The sequence below is a fragment of the Paroedura picta genome, chromosome 9 (genome assembly GCF_049243985.1).
Source record: "Paroedura picta isolate Pp20150507F chromosome 9, Ppicta_v3.0, whole genome shotgun sequence".
Lineage (NCBI taxonomy): Eukaryota > Metazoa > Chordata > Lepidosauria > Squamata > Gekkonidae > Paroedura > Paroedura picta.
In genome coordinates this window covers 82,921,231-82,947,653 of record NC_135377.1, presented here as the reverse complement: position 1 = coordinate 82,947,653, position 26,423 = coordinate 82,921,231, and the positions used below count along the sequence as shown (strand labels likewise).

Sequence of the window (26,423 nt, the reverse complement as noted above, 5' to 3'; positions counted from 1 at the left end):
ACATAAAGTTCCGCTCTATTAAAATGTTCCTTCCTTCTTCAGCCATGTATACTTACGGCTATCACCAGATCAGGGGTAGTGAAAGCTAACAAGCAATTCCTTTCCTGAACTTTTTGACATTTGGTTTCGTGAACAACTCTGTGGTTCTCTATCCATTTTCTTCACACCATAATTGCCTAAAACTCTATCATGTCTCCCCAGTTAGTTGTACCTTTTCAAAACTAAAAACAAAAGCTAAAGCTTTAGCCTTCTGCTCAAGAAAAGCCTTGAAACCAAACTCTGTTTGGGAGAGCAATTAGCATCTTTGTAGCAGGGGAAAATGAATACCAAGAGGCTAGTCACAGGCTTCTGCTGGTATTTACCTCTCCCCCCCCCCCCCAGGGAGCAGTGAAAAATAGTTACGTAGTAATTTTCACTCCTTTGGAGGGATTCAGTTCTGAACCCGATGAAGCTAGCCTCCCGTGCTGTTTTTTTGTTTTTTAATCATCTTCTCCTGACAAAACGATTAAGCAGTCAGTCGAATCACTTCATAGCAGAGAACAGATGAGATTTTAGTACACTTTAACAGATTTATTAAACGATACGTATGCAACTGTTGAAGAACTGCACTTTCCCCCTTAGGAAGGAGAGGCAAAATGTTTCCTTTTCCTTACCAAAAGAGTACCTGAAACATTAAGTTCTCTAGTTGCATTGACCGAGTACAGAACTACAGTGTCATCTCATTAAACCCAGGAGAGGCAAGGAAGAAAAGAGGGCCACAGAGCCTGGCCTGAAGTGAAGCCACCAGCTAATTTGATTTCATGACAACAAAAGATTTTTGTCTGATGAGAAAGTGTCCTCTGACAGAGGTTGGCATTTGGTGGCCTTAATGAGTCTTTCAGGCTGAAGGAGGGGAAATTTGTTAGCTTCACACCACTATGGTGTGCGATTATCAGGCGCCCAGGACCCTTTGATCCCTGATATGATGATTAACTGACCGTTCAAAATCCTAGAAATGTCACATTAGCTGTGGTTGCCGACTCCTCAGTGAGCAGGCAGCCGCGTGAGGTGCCTGGCATGAAGCAGCGGAAGTTTGGGTGCTAAAAGAATGACTAAAGTCGGGAATAATTTGCAGCTGCTAAAATTAAATTGAATGTATCAATAACACCCCACGTACATGCACAGTTCTGTGAGGTAACGAGCATATTTTTTGCCGACGAAGGGGGAAAAAAGACAAGTATTAGTTATCTATTATAATTACCCTGAGGTGACTCCTTCTTCTAAATATTATCAAAGGCTTCCGGTCATAAATATTTCTAAAACAAAGTTCTGTTAATGCAAGTCGATCAATAATACAGCAAAAACCGGCAGCCATCTTAGCAAAGGGGCGCTGTCTTCCATTCTGGTCTCTCAATTTTGGAGCGCAGGACTGCAGGTTCTAAGGAAAGATTTCCCTTTTTCATAGAATAGGCCTGCCTTGTTATCATATTTTTATGAGGGAGATCAAATACTCCGAGACACATCTCTCTTTTTTTTTTTAAGTATGTTCAAAGTTCCGTGTTAGAATTCTGGTCATGGATCTTCTTTACCTTTGCAGGAGATCTTCGTCCTTGCAGTGGTCGGTTCAAATCGTGGTTGTTCTGGTCTCCCAAAGGCCTGCCTACTGGATTCTTCAAAGGAGCAACCTCATATCTGGAAACACTCCGGGTATACCGATGTGGACTTCAAGCAGAATGGGCCACACAAAGCGGCTTGGCTTCAGCACATTTGTATGCTTGTGCTTAATGATGAACTTCGTTACCAGTGTAGTATCTGGGAGCTCCAGACCACCCATCAGCAGCCAAGGAGACAGCCTGTCGAACAACCTGTTTCCACATCAGCGAATGAAGAGGAGCTGGGTGTGGAACCAATTCTTTGTTTTGGAAGAGTACACCGGGACGGATCCTTTGTACGTGGGAAAGGTAAGAGGCACGCGTTCGTTAGGGCAGGGGTAGTCAACCTGTGGTCCTCCAGATGTTCATGGACTACAATTCCCATGAGCCCCTGCCAGCAAACGCTGGCAGGGGCTCATGGGAATTGTAGTCCATGAACATCTGGAGGACCACAGGTTGACTACCCCTGCATTAGGGCATCAAGTGGTTGCTGCACCCGGACAAAACGTGTGTCCATAAATAGAATGCACAATGTGCAGTGCACTTTTTTGTGTGTGGACTCCATTGAACCACAGATAGAGAGTAATAGAAGCATATATCATTGTGGCTTTCTGGTAGAGCATATGCTTTGCATGCAGCAGGTCTTAAGTTCAATCCCCAGCATCTCCAGTTCAAGGCAGCTGGTAGTCAATGATGTGTGGGACTTCTGCCTGAGACCCTGGAGAAACACTGCCAGGCAGTAGCGTGCTTGAAAGACTAGTTGTCTGATTCTCTATAAGGCAGCTTCGTATGTCTTTGTGTGCCATGTGTCTAAGACATGTCCGTGCCCTAAAAAGCCGGTATTGACATTGATGGGCTAATTTCGTATACGTTGGGTAATGCATCTTGAATGTGCTTTAGCAATCCTTTGCAGCTGGGGCTTCCTGTGCAAAACAGGAAAATGTATGTGCAATTGCTATTCAAGTGCATTGTCCAACGTGTGTGAAATTAGTCTGATTCAAAGGCAGCCTGCCCACGCAAGAGGGGTGACTCTGGATTAAACCAATTTCCCTTTCCATGGAAACCATGTAACAGACTGGGGGGCAGGGGAGTGTATTGTCTTGATTAGTAAAAGGTATTATGTGATTTGACGGACTTTCCTGCAGACCAATGCACCTAGGCTTTGTGTCTTGTTCATATGGAACAGCATCAAAGACAATATTGATTTCACTAATTAGGGGAAGAATAGAGAAAGAGAACGAGGGGGGAAAGTTATGGGGAGATGACACTTAAGTTTAGTTTGGGGTCATGGCAAAGACAAAGGAATTAAGTGAAAGGGTTTCCTTTGAAGGTCTAGTTGTTGAGGAGGCATTTGAAAGGTGGCACTACACAGATGTCTCACACTCTGCCAGCCTGTTCTTCCTCTGCTGTGGACCCCAGATTTATTTCAGCTTCTGAGCGTTTCCAGCTCGGGTCACCTGTGAATAATGTCTGTTTTGAAAGTCGGCTGATGCTTTGCCTTCTTCCGAAAGATCAATGCCATCAGCTGTGATCGGATGTCACTTTCCAAAATCTCCAGTTGCCTTTTCAAGAACAGCTCATGTGTCAGAGTACAGAAAGGTGGTCTAGATGAGGGGTAGTCAACCTGTGGTTCTCCAGATGTTCACGGACTACAATTCCCATGAGCCCCTGCCAGCTGGCAGGGGCTCATGGGAATTGTGGTCCATGAACATCTGGAGGACCACAGGTTGACTACCCCTGGTCTAGATAAAGAAGGATTAGGTGGGGACAAGAAGGGACGTGGTTACCCAAAGGTGTGTATAGCCAATCTTACAGGACAAAAACAAAACAAAATCACATGCAGATATTTTTAAAAGCAGGTTTCTTCAAGGGAGCTTCATCGTCCAGATGCACAGCCTCTGGTTTAACAATGAGCGCTCGCTGCCAATCCCCAATAAGGCAGCCCGATGCCAGAGCTGTCATTACAGAGTGTGCAGCTTACACCAGAAATAGCAACCATGTGTTTAGTCAGCCCCTCCCAATGTCTAAAACAGGGGTGGGCAAACTGTGGCCCTCCTGATGTCCATGGACTACAATTCCCAGGAGCCCCTGTCAGCATTCGCTCATGGGAATTATAGTCCATGGACACAGTTTGGGCCACAGTTTGCCCACCCCTGGTCTAAAATAACGTGCTAGAGTTCTGCCACAGTTTAGTTTTACCTTCTGCTGTTTTTAGTCTGCTGTGAGCTGACTCTTGGATTTTTGGTTGTGAGGGTGGCTAAAACATCTGTTAAAACTTTGTTCAAAAACGAATGCTGCCTATTTCAGGGAGAGAGGAGAGAACTGAGCATGCAGGTGATATAGTTGATGGGGTCCACATGTTTACTATAACACAGAAATCTAACCAACTTCCCAATTACCCTGATATTATATGACAGTGAGTTCCTCTCTAGTAAAGGTAAAGGTAAAGGTATGCCCTGTGCAAACACTGGGTCATGTCTGACCCTTGGGGTGACGCCCTCTAGCGTTTTCATGGCAGACTCAATACAGGGTGGTTTGCCATTCCCTTCCCCAGTCATTACCGTTTACCCCCTAGCAAGCTGGGTATTCATTTTACCGACCTCGGAAGGATGGAAGGCCGAGTCAACCTTGAGCCGGCTGCTGGGATCGAACTCCCAGCCTCATGGGCAAAGCTTTCAGACAGCACGTCTGCTGCCTTACCACTCTGTGTCACAAGAGGCTCTATAGTAGGGGTTCCCAAAGTGGGCAGTACACCCCTCCCCCCCAGGAGAGGTGGAAGGATCTATTTATTTATGAATTCCACTTTTATGTTGCCACTCCCAGTCCAGCCAGCCCACAGCAGCTTAAGGGGGGCAGGAGGGGAATGGTGAGAAATTTTGGAGCAGTAGTTTGGCAGCGGTCTGACTCTTCCTGCTATGGATGCATCTTTCTAGCACTTACCATTGTCTGCCTCTGAGTAGTAGCGACCCTGGACTTCCTTGCTGGTCTCCCATCTAATTGCCAACCAGGGCCATCCCTGCTTAGCTTCCTGAAGAAAACAACAGCTTCAGAAGGTAGGCTGGATGGGATCACAGTCCTGCTGAGCTCCTTCCCCTCCTAAGACTCCGTCCTTCCTAGGCTCCACCCCAGATCTCCAGGAATTTCTTAACCCAGGGTTGGAAACCCTTCCCCTAAATTGTCCATCTTTGGGAGGCTGGAAAAGCCTCCTCCTGGTTGCTTCTGGCCACGGGACTTTCCATTTCTTGCTTCTGTCTCTTTTTCATTCCCCCTCTGTCTTTCTCCCCAATGAGGACCCATAACAGCTTTCACAAATGACTTCTACAAAGAACTTATATATATTTTTCCTGACTAAAATGTGGCCGCTGCACAACAACCAAAACAGAAGCATAGGCAATATAGTGTGTGTTTGAATTTTCAGTAGACCGAACACCAAGTAATGTGGGTTTGTATGTGTGGGGAGGGGGCACTAAGGATGTGGCCTGGGTGCCAAGGGGGCAGCAGCCTAAAATGGTTTGGGAACTACTGATCTATAGGCTTTCCAGTCTCCATGTGGTCCCTGGAGAACTCCCTCTATTACAATTGGTTTCCAGATGACCAAGATCAGTTCCCCTGGAGAAACTGGCTACTTTGGGAGATGAGATTGGATCCCTCCGCAACCCCCCCCCCCCCCCGTCCCAATCTCCAGGTGTTTTCCAACCCAGAGCTGGCAACCCTATATCTGTGAAACTAAACTCAATTCCGTGTTCTATTGACTCTAAATTTAAGCAGTTACTTCCTTTGCTCTTACAAATATAAAGTGTTAAAACTGTAGTGAAAAATTAGGTACATTATATTCGTTACTCTTAATCTCCCTTTAGGGCCAGAGAATGCATTACATGGAAGATACACACAATTGGATTTTTTGAACATTTTCTTTCAGATAGAAAAGCAGAACCCAAAGGGAAGGAGAAATAGATTAGAACTGCAGCTCTGGGAGTCAGATGGGGAAAGTGAGGCATTTTTAAACCCGTGCCATTTCTCTCATTGAAATGTTTTCCCTTTTCCAAAGCTGCTATTCGCCACAAAAGGAGACAAACCCCCATTTTATACCTGTCTTTCCCCCCTACAACTGCTAATAATAGCTTCACAAGGGAGGGGTGCTTCTATTAGGAGAATGTTGTGAGGCAAAGGAAAGAATTTCTACTATCACCCCCTTTGCCCCGATCCATTTCGGGGTTGGGGAGATGCATCCAATTGTTATTGTGGAAGAAAACATGAAGTGAGCTAAACCTCCTCCATGGTGGGCCCCACAACGATTCAGTTGATTTGCACCTTCCTTTTTCACTTGTATTCTAGCAATATTTCTGCAAAGCTTCAGAAATGGGATAACATAATTTTGTTGCAGGTAGTGTGACTGTTGCTTGTGAGAATGATAGGTGATTGTGGCACAGAGTCACATTATGACTTGGGACGCCTGAGTTCAGATCCCCGCACAAGGGCTAACTGTGGGCCTAGCCTAGGGATGCCAGCCTCCAGGTGAGACCTGGGAAGCCCTTGGAATTATAGCTCATCTCCAGGCAACAGAGATCAGTTGATGCTTGATGGAGGCTTAAGTGTTCAGTTTTCTGTATAGTGGGGGGATTAGCAATTTTGGGAAACTTGCTAAGTGACAGTGGTAACAAGTGAGATACTTCCACTTATGTATATGGGGGTGGATCCTAGCCAGAAATCTCTGGCAGAGGCAACCTTTGAAATTAACCAAAAAGTATTTTATTGGAAAACAGAATAAAAGTCCCTAAAACACATTTGAACTGTATAATCCTGCTAACTGTGTAAGCGTAATTAATTGTGGTTTTTATTATAATTGCTATGGTTTTATAGGAAGATCCTGTTTTCATTTTATTACATCTTTTAAGCATTACTACTTATGTTATTTGATATTCTAGTCAATGACCATAATACATTCATTCATTCATTCATTCATTCATTCATTCATTCATTCATTCATTCATGCTATTTAAACTAAACAAGCATACAAAAAGAAATAAAAGAGCTGAGATGGTGCAAAAGAGGATTGATATTTTGGGTCAGAAAAAGGCTCAATAGCTACTTCCTGCAGTGTGTAGAAGTCCAATAAAGATGAGAGCAGCAACAAGATGAGTCAACATACAATGTTGGATGCCTACCGTAGATTCAAGAACGGCACACAACAATGTCTACCACACAAAGGACATTATACTGCGCTACGTGCTGATTTTTGGACTGGTAATGATTGCCCCAATTCTTCTTTTCCACTGCACAGGGAGCTTTTGCCCACTTCCCCCTGTCTGCCCTGGACTTTTCCTCCTGCACAAGCCCCATGAGGCAGAGGAAGAAGTTGATGCTTCCACAGACATAGTACCTTCTCCCTTCGCCTTGGTTTATTAATTGTTCATTGTTCAGGCCAACAAGACACACAGAGCCCTTGCACCACATGCTGGGAGACACCTTTGTGGGGTCCTAGAGCTCTTCCCTCCCCTTCCCACCTGCCTTCATGGAATGAAGTGGCTATTCCTACCCTCAACATCTTCAGGGGATGCCTGCAAAAGGCCCCTTCCTTTCTGCAACTACACCAAGCTAGGTTGGGCACCCCTCAGCTCCATATCCAGCTGCCAAAACTGGCCCAGAAGGGAATGCGCTTAGATTCGGGATCTGTCAGATTGGGTCAAGAGGGGAGGGTTCCAGGCCTCTCTCTCTCCTGAGCACCTGCCACAAGCTGCTTGGGGGGCTGGGAGTATGGAGCTGGCTCTCCTTCCCATGGTGCACAATATCTCCATGGTTCTTTAGCCCCAGCAAGCTCCACCCCACCCCCAGTCCAGCCACCTCCATTGGCCCAAACTGCTGGCAGGCACCATCCAGGAGTCTGCAGTCCTTGCTCAGGAGGAAACTTCGTGAGGGCTGCCTTCCGAGGAAGCCCCGTTTCAGTGAAAATGGAACTATGTAGCAGCAACAGTTTGCAAATCTCCCCACCTTCTGTGCAAAGCGGGAATACAGTTTCAAACACTGGTCTCCCCAATGGACCCCCTCGCACGCTTCAGAGCCTCTCTTCCTGCAGATGCGCACAGAGCTTTTAAATTTTTTTAAGGGGTTACTGTGTAGTAATGCAAAAAATGTCTTAAAAATTTTTTTTTGAAAATGCTCCACGCAGTTCCGCTGTGATACAGTGGAAAGCTTTTTGTTGGTTGGTTGGTTGGTTGCTTGCTTGCTTGCTTGCTTGCTTGCTTGCTTGCTTGCTTGCGGGTGGGTGGGTGGGTTAACTGCCGCTTCCAGCAGTGCTGGATCATGGTGGGTAACAGTTGTATAATTCCACAGTCAGTAGTGAAACAATCAAAACAATCCCCACCTTAAAATCTTAGCCCACCCTGATGGTGAATGCTAACCCCACATTCTCTTCTTTCCCCCACCAAACAACCTCCCCATCCCTGGTGCCTCAGGGGACTTAAGTGGGGAATAGACTGCTGTCCTGGCTAAATTGAGGAGGGGCCCCTGATCTTAATTTCCCATGTCTCAACCCAATGCAGGCCCTGCAGCATTTCAAAAGCTCCTTCAGGGCCTTAGCTCTTCCAGGAGCTCATTCCACCAGGATGGGGCCAGGACCAAAAGCCCCTGGCCCTGATCGAGGCCCAGCATACTATTTGTGGGACAGGGACCACCAACAGATTTGCATCCACAGAGGGCATGCCCCTACAAATGACGTATATGCATTTACATCATTCATAGTATGTCTTTCCCACTTGGACTCAACCCAGATTTCAAAGATTGAATAAATGCAGTTAACACAATGTGGTATTCAATAAACAATCCAATAGGATTAGGGCTGTAGAAGCAATCAGAAATCTAAAAACAGAGCTGAAGCAAAGCATAAGTGTCAACATGACACATTAAATGACAAACATTTACATAATAGGATTGTCGTTTCAGTGAGCTAAACACAGTAGCATAGGTACGGTCCCTCAAACGTTCATTCTGCCTGCATCAGAGAATGCATATTAAATCCATGAGTTCAGTAAAACACAGACATTAAGCAACAACAACCAAGAACTTTACTGGAACGAGAAATATTGAACAACAGACAAGCAAACAGTGGAATTTATATACATGTTTGGAACTCCCACCAAGATACGCGATTGCTCCCTAAAGGAGGCCTGTGATTGGACCTTAAGTCTGGCTCTTGATTGGTCCCTGAGCTTCTATTGTTGGCTAAGAGCTTGGGGCCAGCGAATCCCAAGCAAGGACTCAGGATCCCATCCTCAGATCTCAAGCTCCAAGTTAGGGGTAGGCAAACTGTGGCCCTCCAGATGTCCATGGACTACATTTCCCATGAGCCCCTGCCAGCATTGTAGTCCATGGACATCTGGAGGGCCACAGTTTGCCTACCCTGCTCCAAGTCTTATACAGTCTCTTGAAGTCCCCATACTCAACAATGTACTATAGAAGTACATTTTCCTGGGAAATCCAGCGACAAAAGCATGTTGAAAGGGCATTATCCAGATTTTGCCCTTCTTTTTTGCAACTCTATTGCTTGTGTAGAAAAATCTCTCTTCAATAATTCAGTTTTGCATCATTTGTGGAAGGCCAGGAGAGAGAAAGCCTGCCTGAGGAGGTCACAAGGTGGGGGCCACAGCAGATTAGGCACAAGGACGGGCAGTTGTTGGTTCTGCCTGTTGGCAGGTTGGCACCTGCGGAAGACCTTACTCAGATGAGCGAAGCTGTCATGGCCGTGCACAGGGACAGAGGCAGTCTAATCCATCAAAACTTAAATTTCAGGCAGCTCATTAAATTGGAAGCCTGTTGAGGGGTTGCAGGGCTAGAGTTCTGTAGTGATTGCAAGGACTGAAAATAAACACAAAATACGTCTGTTTGAATTATCCTTTAGATTTTATATATCCTTTCCTTTTATGTATACCTGAATTTACTGCATTCTTGTGGTAGGTTGAGTCAATAGTACGAGAGATCCTTTGATTTTACAGCTCATCTCCAGACTAAAGAGATCAGCTCCCTTAAAGAATATGGATGTTTCGGAGAGAGGTGAACTCCATAGCTTTATACTCCATTGAGGCCCCTCCCTGCCCCAAATCCCGCCAACTTCCTGGCTCCACCCCCAAAGCCTCTAGGTATTTTGTAATCCAGGGCACACAGCCGGTAACTCCCAGGAGCATTTAGAGGGTGGGGACTGGCATGCTAGTGTTGTGCGAACGCAGTTGACTTCACTTCTGGTGGAAACCAGAATTTGGTGTTGTTGGATGCTCTAGGACAGGGGTAGTCAAACTGCGGCCCTCCAGACGTCCATGGACTTCAATTCCCATGAGCCCCTGCCAGCATTCGCTGGCAGGGGCTCATGGGAATTGTAGTCCATGGACGTCTGGAGGGCCGCAGTTGACTACCCCTGCTCTAGGAGTTGCATGAACTCTATGGCTTTTCAAATCCTAGGCTGTCCGATGACGTCTCTCCAGTGCAACTGGAGTTAAGTGCTCAGAGGTAAAGGCATCTGCTTTGTAATGCATTTATCTCCCCTGTTTGACTGAGAGTTGAAAAGGTTTGCAATAAAATGGAAATACTTTAAGGCATTCCTCCAGAGTTGACTGTCGAATGCTGCCATCTTATTCTCTGGTTACAGTTTTTGTGTGTGTGTGCTTTTCAAAATCAGATAGAGACATGCTTATCAAATTCCAGTCCCAAGCTCATGACCAGGCAGCCGCTTCCAGCATTATACGCCTGTAAAGGGCATCTAGCAAGAACCGTCACTCCTCTGGCCATAAATACACTTCACGTTAATGGCTGGCCTGATTAAAAGCCGACCAACAAAACACAGCACTTTAAAGGCATCACGGTGTAACAAGACAAGTCTTATTGTATGTTTAAATTGCATTGTACCTTCCCCCCAAGATTACTCCCTAGGTGTTCTCATTGATTTTAAATAGAGGATTTTCCCCTCCAAGGCAGCGATTTGGCAGTGACTGCTTCAGTGATTTAGGTGCAGCATCTAAAGCCTTTCGAATCCTGTATATGTAAAGTCTCAACTACTTTCTAGAGGTGTATCTTTAAAAAAAACCCACACAAATTCTAAAAATTCACAAATGGGTCCTAGCATGGTGTCAAAGCTGCTGTGCCAAGCAATTCTGCAGATAAGCACACACGAATCTATTTTTCCAACCTTGCCTTTTCTTTCCGTTCCCACAGCGGTACTGCTGTATGCAAATGAACATGTCTGCTAATATCGAGAAAAGCATGTCCAGGTTTTTTTTTTTTTTTAGCAGAGCTCTCATTCAGCTAAAAAGAGAAATGCCTAAATATAACCTTAATATTTTCAATGCATATTAAATACAAGTTTCTTTTTTTCATTTCGTACATGTAATTGTTTTTTGTCAAACACCTCGCTTGTTCTAAAGAAATTCACATTACTTCTTTTCCAAGCCCCTTCCTCTTGGTTGCTGCGACTCTTGCTGCTCTGTCAGTGGCATCCTGGCGTTTCAATTGATATCAGGTCGTCATGGATGCTGGTAAACAGAGTCGTGTGGGCTGGCAGAGCCAGTTGCATTACGGAGCAGTGAGGGCAAATGAGGACAAAGAAGGAGGGCAGTGATGCCAATAAGAAGAAGCGGCCAGACAAACAGAAATGTGCCAGGCACTATAACAGCAACACAACTGTTCCACGCTGGGAGTCGTTTTCCCGTGATCTGGCTGTCTCAGGTGTGCTTTTAAAGCATAGCTTGAAATTAAGCAATGTTCAGCACAGCCTTATTCTAGGCAATTACGCCAACTCTTCACAAAGAGCGGTTAAGGAGTAAGTGGTGGTGAATCAGTCCTCAAAGCTATAATAGACCTGTGCTTCGCTCCCTGATTGATTGCTCCGACATTATGAAGCAGAAAGAAGAGGACGCTTCTTTTGAATGAACTGTAAATAGTGATGGACAAGAACTTCGCCTACCTTCCACATCAATTTGGAGCAGTCATCTCTGTTTAAAATTCCCCTGTTTAAGGTATCACTCCAAACCTTAGGCTCTTTGGTTCTGGTGTCATCACAGGGAACTTGATAGGACCTGGAAGACCCTGAGACACACAGATCCATGGGCGAAGACATGAAGCTGCCTTTGGTTGTTGACTGGTCTAATCAAACACCTTGGAGTGCAAACTCATCGTTACTTGTTTTTACATGGCCCATAGGGTTGCCAGGTTTGACCAGGGGTTCCTCAATGGTAAAAAGGTTGAGAAAGGAGGTCTCACCCAGGTTCCACTCCCAAAATCTCCTGTAATTGCCCAACCTGGGGCTGGCAGCCCTAGGCACCAGACCAAAACATTTCTTTACACTAAGAAAGTGGGTCAGGACCCCTTTGGAGGTTGAACAAATTTTTCACAGGGGTCGGGCAGGGCGAGCAGCTTGGATGGGGAGGTGCCACTGTTGCCGCTTCTCCTACAGGCGCCCGCACTCAGCCACTAGCTGCTCCAGCATCACCTCCAGCGCAGCGTAGTCTCCCGCCAGGCACACTTCTGCGGGACAAGAGGCAGAACTGAACTGAGAAACCCCGGGGGGAAAACAACAGTGGATCTTCACGCCATTGGTCAGTTTCGGTTTAATTTCTGTGAAAGAACCCTTGCATGATTTTATGGTTGGGGGTCAGCACAACATGAGGAGCTGTATTAAAGGGTCGCGGCATTGGGAAGGTGGAGAACCCCTGCACTAAGGGGATCCATCTTTTGTAGCTGCTTTTATGCTCTGCTTCTAGCCTGAAGACTTCTATTAATATTATTTTAGGCTTTTGAACGAGTGTGTGTGTGTGTGTTTTAATACTTTCTAGCTTGCTTTTGTGCCTAGTTTCATTACTCCTAATTCTTTCTTTTGGGTTGTATTGTTCTGTTTTTGCTTTATGAGAAGCCCTGAGCTGGTCTTCAGACTGGCACCCTCTATGTTTTTTCCTGACTAAATAAAGACAAGAAAGCACAGCTTAAGCTTTTATGAGCAGCCTAATGCACCCAAAGCCAAATAAAAGTCAGAAGGAGCAGCAGCCCTCGTACGTTCCGAAAAGCTCTTTCTTGTTTAGAACCCAGATCTTCTATTGAGGCCCAGCCTTGACTGCGGAGTAGGAACGCTGACTCTACGCTGCTATTTCGACATTTTAGTCATCTTGATCCATTCCGAAGCACTACACTGGCAACAAGCTTAGGACAGATCCCTGAGCTAAACAGAAATACACGGAGTTTTGTAATATGCTTCTTCAATTACAGCTGCAGCATTGCTGATTCAGGGTCTGACCTACACCACATCTTCCGAATTCAATAAAAGCCGGAGCAGAGTTTATGTAGGCCAAACGCAGGACGCTGACAGGTTGGGGAAAACAGCATTCTCCCCCCCCCCCCCCCAAAAAAACCTCCTGGTGTCGCAAGGTCAGGCTGCCTGCTTGACTGAACTTAGCACTCACCTCTTGCAGTCAATAAAACCCCACCGACAAAGAAGAAATGAGAGTTTAATTCCTCACAGGAATCGAAGGTTGATCCGACCAGAGGGGTTGCACAGTCCACAGGTTCATGAAACAAACACGCCAAAATTATCACATATATATAGCATCTTATGAAACCTGAGAAAATGTCATAAGTCATTGTCATCAACTTAAAAAAAAATCTTTGCTAGTGACATCCTGTAGGATTTCTTTCCATTCTTCCACGTATTTGCCCCTTAGTAAGCTCTGTTTGTGTGTGTGTGTGTGTGTGTGTGTGTGTGTGTGTGTGTGTGTCGACCAGGGTTTCATGAAAGCCTGGGGTTTCTTGACCGCCATGGAAGGGTTTCTTGAATGGGTGGACGTTAATTATATATATTTGTTAAACATTTATTGAGTGATATGACCATATGTGGTCATGTCAACCCTCCCACCCCTCCCAAGATGGCCAGTGATGGACCTGGAGGCGGTAGGAAGGGGAGGGGACCTGGATGGGCATGTCCACAGCTCTGCTTCCCAACCCTATTCTGCACAATCGCACCACTTCTGGGGTTTCTCAAAGCCTGAAGAATGCTTCAGGGGTTTCTCAATGGTGAAAAAGTTGAGAAAGGCTGGTCTCTGTCTGTCTGTCTGTCTGTCTGTCTCCAGCATATATTCTCATCTTTTCTTCTGTATTTCAGGAAGAATTGCTAGCTGCTGGTTGGGAAATGCCAGAAGATTTGGGGTTTGGGAAAGTTGGGGTTTGGGAAGATGAGAGACCCCAGCTGGATATGATGTTATACAATCGACCTCCCAAAACACCTGTTTTCTCTGGGGAACTGATCTTTGTCAACTAGATCAGGGGTAGTCAACCTGTGATCCTCCAGATGTTCATGGACTACATTTCCCATGAGCCCCTGCCAGCAAATACTGGCAGGAGCTCATGGGAATTGTAATCCATGGACATCTGGAGGACCACAGGTTGACTACCCCTGAGCTAGAGATCAGTTGTAATTCCAGGGGATCTCCAGCGCCCAGGGGATCTCCAGTGCCCAGAGGTGGACAACCTTTATTTGGGGTAGACGAGGAGTTGGATCCAGGCATCCTTTACACTCTGCCTCACCCCATTTCCCTCCTTATTACAGCCCTCATCCCATTTGTACCTGCAGGTCCCACAATCCCCAGCAAAGCCTTTTAGTTAACCAGAGAGGCCTCCCTCCTTCCTATTTTACCTGCCGAAAAGCTAGAGGGATCCAATTCAATGTGCTGTACCCAGGATGTGTAGAATGTTGTTGAACCATTGCTTGTTAATGTACGAGATATAAAATGTTGGACATCATATGTTGTGCTCCCACTCTTCACAAAACATGGAGGGAGGCAGGTATCAGCATCAAGACAGCAGCTGGAGGAACAGTGGAAGAGACCAGAGCTGAGACAATCAATAGAGTACTGTCTTGTTCCCTTCCCACATGCGTAGCTTTTCACCTATTCAGAGCACCCTACTGGTGCAGTAGTGGCCCCAGATCATTTTCCATCTGGCCCTGCTGGGGGAACTCCTATGTTTTGGCCCCCAGTGTGTTGGACTGGCCTGATCCAACATGACTTCTCATATGTTTTTATAATGGCAACAGAGTTTCCATTTGTTATTTCCATTTGGCCATGACTTTTGATCACACAATTTCCCTATCCTGGGTCTCAGCAAAATCATTTGAAGTTTTGGTGTGGTGTGATACAAGGACAGTAATGCAAAATTCAGATTGAGCTATTTGGAAGAAGGGGGGCTCTCTAGAGTGAATGAACAAGTGAATTCTTAGGAGGTACTCTAAGATAGAAATTTCTGCTTGGGACTTGTGGAAATATCGTCTAACATATTAGGTTATCTCTTAAGGCTTTGTGGTGACGCCATTCAAAGCCCACCCTCCTGCACCTCTTTTCCAACTATGACTTACTGGAACATTTCCACGTGTAGTGGCCATGGGTTCTCCATGGGCAACTATGGAAATGTAGCGTGTATCCACAGAGCCCCCATCAAAAATGATTCAGAGTGCTTTTGCAGAGTGCTTTTGCAGGTTATAAACGGGTTATAAACAGATCCACTGTCTTTCTCCCAGGTCAACCAGAAGTGTGGCACTGCTTAATTAACTAAGTGAACTGGTGACAGAAATTTTTTGAGATGAGCCTCCTTTGCGTAGGGAAAAGCGGCCTATAAGAACCAACTCCTCTTCTTCTTCTTCTTCTTCTTCTTCTTCTTCTTCTTCTTCTTCTTCTTCTTCTTCTTCTTCTTGCTTCTCTCCCACAATGCTCAAAATGTATAAGATCATATCCAGAGAGCAAAAGACAGGGCAAAGAATATTGTTATAAGGAAAGCTAAAAAGAGAGACGCAGCCTACCTGGTTGACTTCTACCAACATTCAGTTCACAGCATCTTTGTTGTTGTTGATTGTGATGCACAGTGAAATCACACTGCATGGAAGTGGACACAGGATAGAAAGTAGTAGCAGAAGAAGAAGAGTTGGTTCCTATATGCCACTTTTCTCTACCCAAAGGAGTCTCAAAGCCGCTTACAGTCGCCTTCCCTTTCCTCTCCCCACAACAGACACCCTGTGAGGTAGATGAGGCTGGGAGAGCCCTGATATTACTGAAGAAGAATTGGTTCTTAGATGCCACTTTTCTCTACCCAAAGGAGTCTCAAAGCCGCTTACAGTCGCCTTCCCTTTCCTCTCCCCACAACAGACACCCTGTGAGGTGGGTGAGGCTGAGAGAGCCTAGATATTACTGCTCGGTCAGAACAGCTTTATCAGTGCTGTGACTAGCCCAAGGTCACCCAGCTGGCTGCATGTGGGGGAGCACAGAATCAAACCCAGCTCGTCAGATTAGAAATCCATGCTCCTAACCACTATACCAAGTAGGTTTGATGTGAACATGACTGGGGACCCCTGCAACTAGTAGGGAGAAGGGTGATTTCCTTTATTGATGTCACTACACCTGCAAAACCTACCAATATTTACAAGAAAGGAAGTCCAGCTGATTTCTCTGTACTTAATGTCTGCACAAATATGTTCTTCATTGGGCTTTAAAGGCTTTCGGTTAATTTATTTTTTTGCCTGTCTTCCCTACTCAGAAAATACAAGGTGGGAGAAGCAAGGCGCCCTTACAGGGAGGAAATCTCCCCCAACTTATTCTGACGATTGGCAGTGATGGTTCCCTAAACCATTTGATCACGCCTTGAGCAATTTCCCTCTTAATATTTCCATTATTTCTCAAGGCAAAAGGTGTTGAGCAGACATGTAACTCATTCAGTCATTCTTCTTTCCTTTTGTAAAAGATAATTGATATGGCGTTTTGCTTGTCTGTGTTGCATTGGCTCCGAAACTATCAATGCCTACTCAGAACTAATTAGCTGCCATGCGGTGTGCTAATTCCCTTTAATATTCTAGGATGCTTTATCATCTGCAGCAGATGTGCTGGTGTGCACATTCAGAAGTTCCAAGCCGCTTACCTTTGGCTGCTCCTTTTCAGTTGCTGTGTTAAAACGTCTTCGTTTCCCAGTTATAATGAACTTCTATGAAATCAATTCGAGGCCCTGCCGTCAGACTGCTTTCCTGCATTAGAAACGGTTATGAAATATGCAAAGAAGCAGTTGTTTGTCATACAGAAAATGCAACTGGTGGCTTTATCTTTTTTCTAGATATCTTTTTGCAAAAACAAGTTGTGTATTATTGCCACATTTGAGGACAGTGATGATGATTTTTGAGTTAAAAGTCTGCTGACAATTGATGGGGAGAAATTTCCTAGGGTTGCCGTATTCTGTCTGGCCACTGGTGGGAGACAGGGAAGAAGAGTTGCCAGATCTCCATTGGGCAGTGGGTCCCCACCAGAAGGTCCACGCTGTTTCCTTGAAATGAGTTTGCTGAAAAGCTTCTGAGATGTTCTGTGTGCTAAAGGCCCAATGACCTCTGGTTCCTTCTTGCAGCTCCATTCTGATATGGACAGAGGAGATGGATCGATTAAATATATCTTGTCGGGAGAAGGAGCAGGTGTTGTGTTCACCATTGACGATACTACAGGAGATATCCATGCTATTCAGAGGCTAGACCGGGAAGAGAGGTCCCAGTATACACTGCGTGCCCAAGCCCTGGATAGACGGACGGGCAGACCGATGGAACCAGAATCCGAATTTATCATCAAGATCCAAGACATCAATGACAACGAACCCAAGTTCCTGGATGGGCCATACGTAGCTTCGGTACCAGAAATGTCACCCGTGGGTAAGAACGCTATTTAAAACACAATTTTAACATTGGTAAAAACTCATTAGTATACAATGTAGAAGATTTGGAGGTTTGTGATATGACCGTACATGGTCATGTTGAACTGTCCCCTCCTCCCAAAATGTGATGGGCCTGGAGGGGGTGGGAAGAGGAGGAGCCCCAGGTGGGCGTGTCCACAGCTCTGCTTCCCAACCATATTCTGCACGATTGTGCAGTCTGCTGCCCGATTGTGCAGTTCTGGGGTTTCTCAAAGCCTGAAGAATGTGTCAGGGGGTTCTTAACAGTAAAAAGAAGTTGAGAAAGGTTGTCCTAGGCAGAGGGGAAAGTGCAGAACATTCAGGGTCATCGTTATGTCCCTTGCTGAGTCACAGTGCCCATGCCTGACATATACAGTGGCTGTAAAAGTGATGTTGAGACCACATGCACAGTGCCGCTGATCTGGGTTTTGCCATCAGAGCCGGCAGGAACTTGCCCTGGTGACAACAAGCCCTTGTGCTCCATTGATTTCCCAGCCATGTTAGTGATCCCCTGGGGCCCATTACCAGTCAGTGTAAATTAAAGCATTCATGAGCCTCTGCTGGGTTTTACACCAGGCGCTAAAAGAGACTCTGACTGCCCATAGATTAGATCGAAATGCAAAGGTGGTTTTAAAACACCTTAAGTTCTGAAAGGTTTATGGGATACAACATCCACTGGCCAGTTGTGTAACATCAAGCACGGCACAAACTGTCATCGCTCAAAATTTATAAGCCAACAGTGAAATCCTGGCTGCCTAACTACAGACGCTCTTCACCTTGAAGATATATTAACTTTTGGGTAGGCACATATATTAGAGTTTCGCATTAACGTTTCTTGGTTTTGTCATTGCTCACTTATTCCTCTTCTTGAAAGCATGCCAAGCACACATATACGTCTTCTTTTGCTTTATTATAGCATGAGTCCAAATTTCTTCTGCCGCTTTGAGTTGGTTAATTCTTTTGTTTGTTTTGTGCTGTAAGTTCCTTAAAACTGTGATTCTGTGTCCATTCCATCATGCAGCTAGTGTATCTAAAGCTGTGTGCCCGTGTGGCTCACACTGCACAAGTCTCCTAGTAGAGTAATGTAAATCACAGCAGTCATTGCTGGGTGTGTTTTTTTTAGTGTCTGGGCCTCATGACCATAAAGTAAGTTCAGGGAAAAAAACATTCCTCCGAGCATGCTTATGATACACATTAAAATACTCAATACAGCCAAAGTTAAGCCCTCTCACAATCCTTTTGATACGAGTAGGAAAGAGCAGACTATGAGCTGAATTGTGCCATTAACATCAGTGGGAATCGAGGCCATTTCCTCATGAGGAAAATGTTCCTGGACAGCCTTGGCATGTTGGCGGCAAATATAGCCCCCTCCACATGACATTGCTGACATCCTGAGGCTGTCCAGTAGCCGGGTCGCAATTTGGCCATTTTCATCTTGTGATTTGGGGAATTGAGGAAACTGAATCAATTTCGGGGCTGTGGGGGGGGGAGAAATGTACAGTCCACGAGAGAACTACTGTGCTGTTATTGGTGGCTTGCTGTGATTGACAAGCCTAGGAAAGGAGGGAGAAGCCCGGCTTGTTTTCCCTTGCAGCCCCGTCAGGAGGCAAAAAGCCTTGACAAGGCAGAGGGAAAACACAGGAAGGGGTCTCCCCGTGAGGAGGGCTGCAAACCCAAGATTTACCATCCATACCATACCATACCATACCATACCAAGATTTACCATACCAGGAAGCCACTTGCATTTTACCCCTCCATGCAGAAATGATTTGAAAGTGCTCAGCCTTCTTTGCATCACGTCCTTTATGCTAGCATCACAGAGACATTATACTAGCTTCACGTAAGAAAAATACATTTTTGGTAGTCTTGTCTACATTGTTGACTAGCTCTGGATCTGACTCACAGGGGCAACTAAAAATGGACAACCCCCCCAAAAATTAGGATTTGTAAAAAATTAGGTCCCAGGATTCTGCACCCATACAGGCAAAACTTACACATTCCCTATATTTTCAGGATAGCAGTTTCTGAATAGACACATTTCAAAGTAAGTGTGACTTACCTACCAATTGTACTTTGGAATCTACCATGAACCTAATTCCCAGTTCACATTTCGGAAGAGAGACTCATGGACAAAATCTATTTACTTATTTAATAATTATAATTGTTTCTCATCCTATCTCCATCACTATAAAATCATATCTAGAGTAAACTATAACATTACTGAAATAAATATAGTTAACATTTAAATACAGAAAATCCAATCAGTTGCCCGGCTCCTCTACTACTGGAGAAGGAGGAGAAAGGAGGGTGAAGGGCCAAACTAGCCCTAGATGGTATATTAACTAGGGGTTTTGATGGGGAGGCCAGCATAATAACGATGTTGTTTTAGGCTTCAATTCTAAGCTTGGTGGAACAGCTCAAAAGCCCTGTGGAACTGTTCAAGGTCCCACAGGGCATTGATCTCATTTGGAAGAGTGCTCCGCCAAGCCAGGGCCAGAGCCAAAAAGGCTCAGGCCCTGGCTGAGGCCAATCTGATCTCTTTGGGACCAGGGAACCACAGTAAGACCATTTACGGACTGGAGGTTTCATGCCAGGCTGCAGGCTGGAGTTTTAGTCATGGCAGGTTGCCCCACCTCTTCCTGCACCCACATGGGGGAGCATTTGGCCTGGTGTACCTCATCCACCCCCGATCTGTGCTCCTGACGGGGGGGGGGGTCAGTGAAGTTCCCAGTGCATAAACGGTCTATGTTTTGCTCACTAAAACTTAAAGCTCTTTAGGGGCTGTATAGGGAGAGGAGGCCCCGCAGGTACAATGGTCCCAGGCTGTTTAGGGCTTTAAAGGTCATGACCAAAACCTTGAATCTGATTTGGTCCCCAATATAGAGCCAGTGCAGCTGGGGAAGTGCAAGTCTTGTGTGTGGCCTCTACCGAGTAAGGACCCAGGCAGCCACATTCTGGACCAGCCAGAGCTTCCAAAGCAGCTCTGTGCAGGACAGAACATAGCTGGTAAACAATAGTGTTGTGTACATGTTTTCTCCCCATGGCGATTTGTGCTCGCATTTGCATTCATCATATAATTTCCAAGGACCCATCCCAAGATTTTGAGAAGGTTTTTTTTTTTAATGTAGCAATAGAAATCGCAAAGTGCTGAATGAGTTTTAAAGCTGTGTTTTCACGGAACTGCAGGATTTATAGGCCAGAAAGAAAACAGGTAGGGAACCGACAATTCCTGACTTTTAACAGTCCACAAAGGAGTCCTGCTTCTCGACAGATTATTTACTGGCCCATCAATGCCGGATGGATTTGTGCCTGTTCCTCCCATTAGAGCTAACGACATGGGTGTGTATAAATCCCTCAAGCGTCACAAAGGGAATGGGCTTCCAAATGAAACTTCTGTGCAGCCGGACATTTATATTCAGCGAACCTACTTAGATCCCGTGTCCTTTCTTGGCACGCACCTAACAAGGTTTTGTGCTGTTGTTGTTTTTGTATTTGTCAGGCACCTCCGTTATCCAAGTGACAGCAACGGATGCTGATGACCCCACCTATGGGAACAGCGCCAGGGTAGTCTACAGCATTCTCCAAGGACAGCCATATTTCTCTGTGGACTCCAGAACAGGTAATTTCACTCAAGAGGGGGAAAGATCAGCTGAGAATGTGACATTTTCCATTAGCTTTCATTCAGTATTCACCTTAGGCTTCATCATCAAAAGCCAACACATCAGTGGCTGCAGACACTTGTGTGTTTTTTTTCCCTCTTGCAATGAAGCATTTAAAAAAAAAAACTTGAATGAAAAATTATTGCGCCCCAATCCAACAGTAATTTTAGGCTTGTGCACTGAAAGGGAGGGGAAGCTGTTCACTTCAGCGGACAGCACGTCCAATTCTAGGGAGAGCAAAACTACTTTTGTAAAGGGACAGAAAATAGATCAGTTGGCATGCTGGGAAAAGCAGTAAAGACAACTCAACAGCTTTACGTTGTGCCCATCTAGCTTCTTATTGACTAGAATGTATTTTAATGTATTTTATGGGGTTTTATACTGTTGTAACCCGCCACGAGCCGCAAGGGAGTGGCGGGTAATAAATTCAATAATAATAATAATAATAATAATAATAATAATAATAATAATAATAATAATAATAATAATAATAATAATAATAATAATAATAAAGGACTGCAGCTCCTACCAGGAGTTTTGCTAAAGGGAGAAAGGGGTTTGGCTACTCAAGCAGGGGGTCTAGAGAGAAGGGCTGGTGGGTTGTGAAACACACACACACACACACACAGAAGATTTTAAAGTGCTTAACTTTGCCCGGATTATGCTTTTCTGCTTTTAGGCCTCCTGGCCAATATTTTCCTATCCCTTTCAAGAAAGACTTTCAGACTTTATTTTTTACCTGCAGTTGGGTAAATTCTGATGTTTACAAGCAACATAGTTCTCTGGATTGGATCATCTTATTCCTGTTATTAAACCATGTCCTTTTGGCATGTATTTCAGCACTGCAAAATTGTTGAGGCTAGATCTCCCATTCTATTGCTTTCTTACATCCCTTCCTTGGAAAAAAAATTAATGAAACGGGAACTGTCCTTGGTAGTTCATTTTTCTGGGTGTCACATAAGTTCCATCAGAATGTAATAAGTCTGGTTTCTACTGTTCATTCACCTCCAGGGCATTTACACAGTGTCTCTGTCACCACCTCCTCATGCATGAAACCATGTTACCACTTCAATAGCACTCAGAGGTGGTAGCTGCAGTCTTCTGAGCAAACCAGTCCACAATCTGTGCCACCATCTGTCTTGACCAGGCTTTCTCAACCAGGGTTTCATGGAACCCTCGGGTTTCTTGATGGTCCTGGAAGGGTTTCCCACATGGGTGGGAGTTAACGATTTCAATATTATTTTTTAATTTGTTAAACATTTATCAAGAGATATGGTCACCCCCTCCCAAAATGGCCAAGGATGGGCCTGGAGGGGGTGGGAAGGGGAGGGGAGGGGAGGGGAGTGGCCCGAGGTAGGTAGGTGTGTAGACAGCTCTGCTTCCCAACCATATTTTGCACGATCACACCACTTCTGGGGTTTCTCGAAGCCTGAAGAATGTTTCTGGGGTTTCTCAAGGGTAAAAACGTTGAGAAAGGCTGAGTTAGACAGATGGACTGGGAATAGGGGAGGCTGGAGTTCATGTTCTCTCCGCCATGTTGCTTGCTTATTGACTTTCAGTCATGTCATTTCTCTCTCTCCCTCTCTTAGCCTCACTTTCTTCCTAGAGCTGTGGTGAGGGGAGTAGGGGGAGCCATGTATGCTGCCTTTTCTAAGGACAAGATAAAATAAATGCAATAGAAATTATGGGATGCAAATAGGAATATTGGTCCCCAGATGGAACCTGGGGATCCCCTGGATTTATAGCTCCTATCCCCAAGCTAAAGAGATCAGTTCCCCTGGAGAAATGGCTGCTTTAAAGGATGGACTCTGTAGTATTATACTCCACTGAAGTCCCTCCCCACCACAAATCCCGAACGTTCCTGGCTCCACCCCAGAGTCTCTTGGGCCTTTCCGCACAAGTTTAATGTAGCAGAAGGCTTGCATATTGTAAACGCTACTAATTTGCAGTTCCGCAAGACGTCGCACACAATCTGCCACACTCCTGAAACAGTCCCGCAAAAAGCGATTCGTTGTAGGGAAATCGGGAAAAGCGGATTCACCCTCCGAAAAGCGCTACACTCTTGCAAACAATCTACAACACTAGCAAAAAAGACCTGTGCATTCCCATTGTTGAGGTTCCAACAAAGTCCCTCCCCACAGAAGCACAGAAAAAATCGCTTCCTGTCTAGTGATTTTTGCGAGGCTGGAAACCTGTGGGAAACGAATGAAACGCTACTGGATTCCACTAAAAAAGGAGGTATGCGTAACGCCGGGATTGCACTTTTAAAAATAGCGTTTCCGCTTTGTGGGACCAATTAGCAACATTGGTCCTTGTGCGGAAACACCCTTGGTATTTCCCAACCCAGGGCTGGAAATCCTAGGTGAGCAGCAACTGACCTGATTTGGCTTCTATAAGAATGAATGTCAGCTGCCCCACCAAAAGCATATTATCTCAAAGGTAGATACAGAGGACTGGGAGCTACATAGTTAAACTGTACATCACAAACTGTGTAACCGAAGACTGGGGTTCCCACTCTCAAAGACTGACTGCAGGCTTGCAAAAAACATTATTTGCTTGATTGCATGTGATGAATAAGACCTGCCTACGGGTAACAGGGCTGTACTTTCTTGGCATCTGCAAGGGAAGTTCTAGACGGACAAGAGCAACAAACCATCATTACTGTTCAGGGTCTTCTTTCTAGAAATGAGCAGACCCCCCTAAGCAGGTTCCAGAGACATGTTCGCTGCATCTTCTCAACAGTGTTCAGAGAACTGTTCCAAGTTCTGATATAATCAATAGGGTGCAGCTGTCTGTATCAGTCTCCAGACAAGTCGGCTGAGCAAAACCACAAGCACACTCCCAGCCACATGCAAAACCACGAAGGTATCCTTAGCATGGGTCCAGGAAGCCAGGTATCCAGAGGTACACAAAATTGTGGAACAACCTTTCACTCAAAAGGACTGTGTGAGAAGTCGCCCATGTAATTTTCAACTAGAAACCATACTTATGATCAAATTTTCAAGTGATGTTTATTTCTAAAATCAAGTTGAGTTTCAGTACTGAAGACTAGAACACAGAATCATCCAGGGTGGTAGAAAGGCTATACCAGAGGCTGCCAAACCGTGGTTCGCTGGTTCTCCATGGACTACAATTACCATGAACCCCTGCCATGCTGACAGGGGCTAATGATGACTGTAATCCATGAACATCTGGAGAGCCACAGTTTGGCTATATAGTGCTAGTTTGGTATTGGGAAACCAAAGTTTGGACCTTTGTGTGACCATAAAGCTACTGGGTGGATTTGGGGTCCTCTGTGCCTCGTTACCTTTCCTTGCCTGGTGTCAGACTAAGATACATTTCTTGGATGAGCAAAGAAATAGACATGGAGCCAATTCAATGAAGATGGGAATTGTAGTCCATGGACATCTGGAGGGCCGCAGTTTGACTACCCCTGGCTTAGACAATCCTGTTTTCTCAAAGCCATAGTGCATACATACTAAGACTGAAACATGATTTTTGTTTCAGTCCTTTGGGTCTGAGGATTCGCTTTCCCTGCAGCCATAGGGAAAGGACATTTTCAAAATCAGAAAGGTTGGGCTTGGTACTGTAGCATGCGGTGAAGAAGGTCCCACCTTGCTTGGACCTAGCTTGTCAAGAAATGTATCCTGTATCATGGCCCTTTTTCTTTACTTTGATAGGAATGGTGGAAGGAGCTGAAGGCCAGCCTAGTAGACCTTAAAAGGGAGACGGCTGGGAACAAAGATAATGAAAATAACCACCAAGAGAGGGAGATGGAAAATGAGATATTAAAGTAATCCCTAAAATTGCAGTAAGGGTTAAATCAAGGAGTCCATATAGCAGTCAGCACAGGTAGTAATGGCACTGGTCAGTTCTTGATAGACATTATCAGAGAAACCTGCTGTCCACTAATGTTCTGTTTCCGTACAGTTTCCAGAATGGGAAATCAAATTGTCTTTTCTGGATGGCTCACCAGGGATACTGATAAGCCTATTTCCTTGCATGACAGTCTTTCTCCACTTTTTTACTGTTGAGAAACCCCTGAAACATTCTTCAGGCTTCAAGAAACAGCAAAAGCATTGCGATGTTGCAGAATACGGTTGGGAAGCAGAGCTGGACACACCCTCCCCAGAGCCCCTCCCCTTCCCCTCCCCTCCAGGCACATCATTGGCCATTTTAGAAGAGGGAGGGAAATGGGTGGACATGACCATATATGGTCATATCACCTGATAAATACTTAACAAATTTTTTTTAAAAACATATTAAAAATTGATTAACTCCCACCCATTCGGGAAACCTTTCCAGGGCTGTCAAGAAACCCCAGGGTTTCACGAAATCCGTGGTTGAGAAAGCCTTATGCTCCCGCCTCCTGCACACAATGTTGCTGCGTCTTCAGAATGCTTGTGTGAAAAAGTGGATAGGCAGTTTTTGCAGCAGAGCCTGATTGCTATTGGTGCCTTGCATGTGTATCAATAACTTAAATTGCACGAGAGAGAGAGAGAGAGAGAGAGAGAGAGAGAGAGAGAGAGAGAGAGAGAGAGCTTCTTTCACAACCACGCAGTCCTGAGCTAAATCATTGTCCCTCGTTGCCTACACAATTGATTCACCTGCGCAGGAGCTTGTGCATCCAGTCAATACGCTTTATTGATCAGGCGATAATTATACAGAAACCTGACACCTGTTTGTAACAGCAAAAAAAAAAAAAAAGGATATGTGTGGTTTTCCCAAGATTCACATAATTACGGGTAATTGATTGGGATGCCCGTCAATTCAAGCGTAGCAACTGATTCATCAAGTGCATTTGATCAGTGAATTGATAAAAAAAAATTTCCTTAATACACTTGCATGTTGTCCCAACTTAAATGTAAGTGTATTTTGTTCTTGAAAAGAAAAAAGGTGACATACGGTTGCGAGTCCCTGGATGGGACCTGGGAATCCCCCAGTTTTAGACCTTTTCTCCAGTGAGTTTCCCTGGAGAAAATAGCATTAAAACTCCATCGAGGTGTCCCCCCCCCCCGAAATCCTGACCACTCTTGGCTCTACCCAGTGTTTCCAAGCATTTCCCAACTGTACAGCCAAATAGAAGTTAATCGTTTCTTGTGTTGTGTGTCTTGCTCTTTTTCCTACCCTGGCTTTTTCATAGGTTTAATTAGGACAGCACTAATGAACATGGATAGAGAAGCAAAAGAATATTATGAAGTGATTATCCAAGCCAAAGATATGGGTGGACAGCTGGGAGGATTAGCTGGGACCACCACCGTCAACATCACCCTCTCCGACGTCAATGACAATCCACCCAGATTTCCACAGAGTAAGTACCTGCCATGAAGGGTTTTAGATACCAAGTGTCGGATACTGGGCCAATGAATGAATGAACTCATTAGATTCAGCATAATGTCAGCCAACAAAAAACAAA

The 26,423-nt window shown here is 45.1% G+C and overlaps 1 protein-coding gene across 5 annotated transcripts in view; it reads left to right on the top strand.

Moving 5' to 3' along the window:
- CDH20 (cadherin 20) overlaps nucleotides 1–26,423 on the top strand; it is a 204,499-nt gene that overhangs the window by 139,057 nt on the left and 39,019 nt on the right. For all 5 annotated transcript variants that reach the window (XM_077353433.1, XM_077353430.1, XM_077353432.1 and 2 more), the window contains 4 exons: nucleotides 1,577–1,940; nucleotides 17,034–17,328; nucleotides 20,848–20,967; nucleotides 26,151–26,318. In XM_077353433.1, coding sequence (XP_077209548.1) covers nucleotides 1,695–1,940; nucleotides 17,034–17,328; nucleotides 20,848–20,967; nucleotides 26,151–26,318 — 829 coding nt within the window. In that variant the 5' untranslated portion in view covers nucleotides 1,577–1,694. The remainder of the gene's footprint in view (nucleotides 1–1,576; nucleotides 1,941–17,033; nucleotides 17,329–20,847; nucleotides 20,968–26,150; nucleotides 26,319–26,423) is intronic.